This window comes from Penaeus monodon, chromosome 8 (assembly GCF_015228065.2).
Source record: "Penaeus monodon isolate SGIC_2016 chromosome 8, NSTDA_Pmon_1, whole genome shotgun sequence".
In the NCBI taxonomy this organism is placed as follows: domain Eukaryota; kingdom Metazoa; phylum Arthropoda; class Malacostraca; order Decapoda; family Penaeidae; genus Penaeus; species Penaeus monodon.
Window position 1 is genome coordinate 8,008,757 of NC_051393.1, and position 2,500 is coordinate 8,011,256.

Sequence of the window (2,500 nt, forward strand, 5' to 3'; positions counted from 1 at the left end):
GGTGACCAAGACCAAGTATCCTCTGCCAGCTCTCGGGGACATCAAGAACATCCTTGCCGAGTACGTGGTGCTCCCCCTTGGTAAGGAAGACTCACCTGTTTCCTAATATTGTAACTACTCATTGGATTACTGGGATGTCTATGGTTAGATGATCTACACATATATGGCGACTTTGTGTGGAATATAATCAGTATAAGGATGATAACTGTGAGTGAAATGTGTTTATCGAATAGGTGTGCAGGCAGTGCATGAGCAGGTACAGTTGGTGAGAAGTGTCCTCGTGTGTGGCCCTCGAGGCTGTGGGAAAACAAGTCTCGTGCACGCGCTGGCGTACGAGGCCGGCGCCACGCTCATGGACCTCACGGCTACCAACATTGTGGGGCGTTATCCAGGCAGGGCTGGCCTTAACATGCTCACGCACCTTGTCATGAAGGTAAGGCGACGTCAGGGAGGTGCTAGGAGACGAATAGATAAGTGAGAAATATACAAACATAGTCAACAAATTGACGTTGTTGTAGACAAATAGATCGGTATACATATAACCGTTTATAGAACTTTGGAAGAAATAGTGAGAAAATAGGCATGTATATAGACAAATTGCTAGACAAAAAGAAAGGCAGATAGCTAAATACAGTAGGTGGGCAGAAGTACTAAAAGAAAAAGAAAAACAAAAGAACATCAAAAAGAAGAGTAGAACTAGAGTGAATGAAATAGAGACCATTCAGTGTAATCATTTTGTGTGTGTATATATTGTAATATTGATACTTAAATCCATTACCTAATACTGGTGGCAATAAATTAATGAATAAAGAAATAAACAAGATAATTAATAAAAAAGAGGTGTACAGGTGACGTCAAAAAGCTCGTGAAAAGTGTGATTTTTAAGTGCCATGATTAGCAAACAGACTAACAGCACTGTGCTTTAGGTGGGACGGCTGCTGCAACCCACGCTCGTGCTCATTGATAACGCCGACAAAATGTTCCTGAAGAAAGTAAGTGATATCGCTTCTCTCTTTAGTGTTCTTGCATGTTTGCAATCACCAATTTCAGTCACCGTCGATGCTTTAAAGTATCTTAGGAGAGTATCCATTTCAAAAGTATTTAATATTTATTGGTAAACATGCTGACATGTGCTAATGTTCCAAATCATTACACCCACCCACCTACACCCACCCACACACACACACACACACACACACACACACACACACACACACACACACACACACACACACTACACACACACACACACACACACACACACACACACACACACACACACACACACACACACACACACACACACACAGAAAGAGATATATTATGGGGCCATTTTTGTAACAATTTCCCATTACTTTTGTTCGATTTGTTGTTCGTTGATTGCACTACCATTTACTTTTTATTAATCCTGCAGTGAATTGTTTTCTTCTTTGAGTATGATGAACCACTTTTTTTCCTTATTAATACTGCACATCTGGTAACATATCATCATATATACATATTATCTTATATCTTACGTCGTTGCAGAGAGAGGGAGAGAGACCGCCCAGCTTTTTGTTTACTTTGTCATTGCTTTAGAGACATATATATATATATATATATATATATATATATATATATATATATATATATATATATATATATACATATTGCTTTGGGAGAGCCTGAGACATATATATATATATATATATATATATATATATATATATATATATATATATATATATATATATATATATATATATGTCTCTAAAGCAATGACAAAGTAAACAAAAAGCTGGGCGGTCTCTCTCCCTCTCTCTGCAACGACGTAAGAGAGAAAGAGAGAGAGAGAGAGAGAGAGAGAGAGATAGAGAGAGAGATAGAGAGAGAGAGAGATAGAGAGAGAGAGAGATAGAGAGAGAGAGAGAGAGAGAGAGAGAGAGAGAGAGAGAGAGAGAGAGAGAGATAGAGAGAGAATGAGAGAGAGAGAGAGAGAGAGAGAGAGAGAGAGAGAGAGAGAGAGAGAGAGAGAGAGAGAGAGAGAGAGAGAGAGAGATCGTCCTTGCCGGTGACTTTTCCATAGCACTTGAATGATAGAAGGCAAATCCGATATATGTGTTTTTCTGCGGAACCTTGAACGTGTTTTAGGGCAATGCTGACCTCTTACAGGACAGTTTGTTAAATCAATGATCAGAAATTCGTGCTGTAGCATACTTAAAGTTTAAAGTAGTGTGTACAGGTTGTTCCAGTAAAAGTATATCATAATATATTTGACATACACACGCATATGTACACACGCACAAAAAAAAACACTATTAACTTAACATTTTCGTCATCTACAGCAATCCGCCAGGTTATTGCGCATAGTAACGAGAACATCCATGAGTAGTAAACAGCACATGTCCTGCTCTTGTCATTTCGACGTCATCATTAACTACTACTACTACTACTACTATTACTACTACTACTCTTACTACTACTCTTTCTACTAACTACTACTCTTACTACTACTACTACT

At 38.6% G+C, this 2,500-nt stretch overlaps 1 protein-coding gene across 1 annotated transcript in view; it reads left to right on the plus strand.

The window, feature by feature from the left end:
- The window catches only part of LOC119575858 (IQ and AAA domain-containing protein 1-like), a 16,552-nt gene that overhangs the window by 9,671 nt on the left and 4,381 nt on the right, over positions 1-2,500 (plus strand). Inside the window, exons 14-17 of the mRNA XM_037923398.1 lie at positions 1-80; positions 234-433; positions 927-992; positions 2,131-2,155. The exon at positions 1-80 is cut by the window's left edge and continues 73 nt beyond it. Coding sequence (XP_037779326.1) covers positions 1-80; positions 234-433; positions 927-992; positions 2,131-2,155 — 371 coding nt within the window. The remainder of the gene's footprint in view (positions 81-233; positions 434-926; positions 993-2,130; positions 2,156-2,500) is intronic.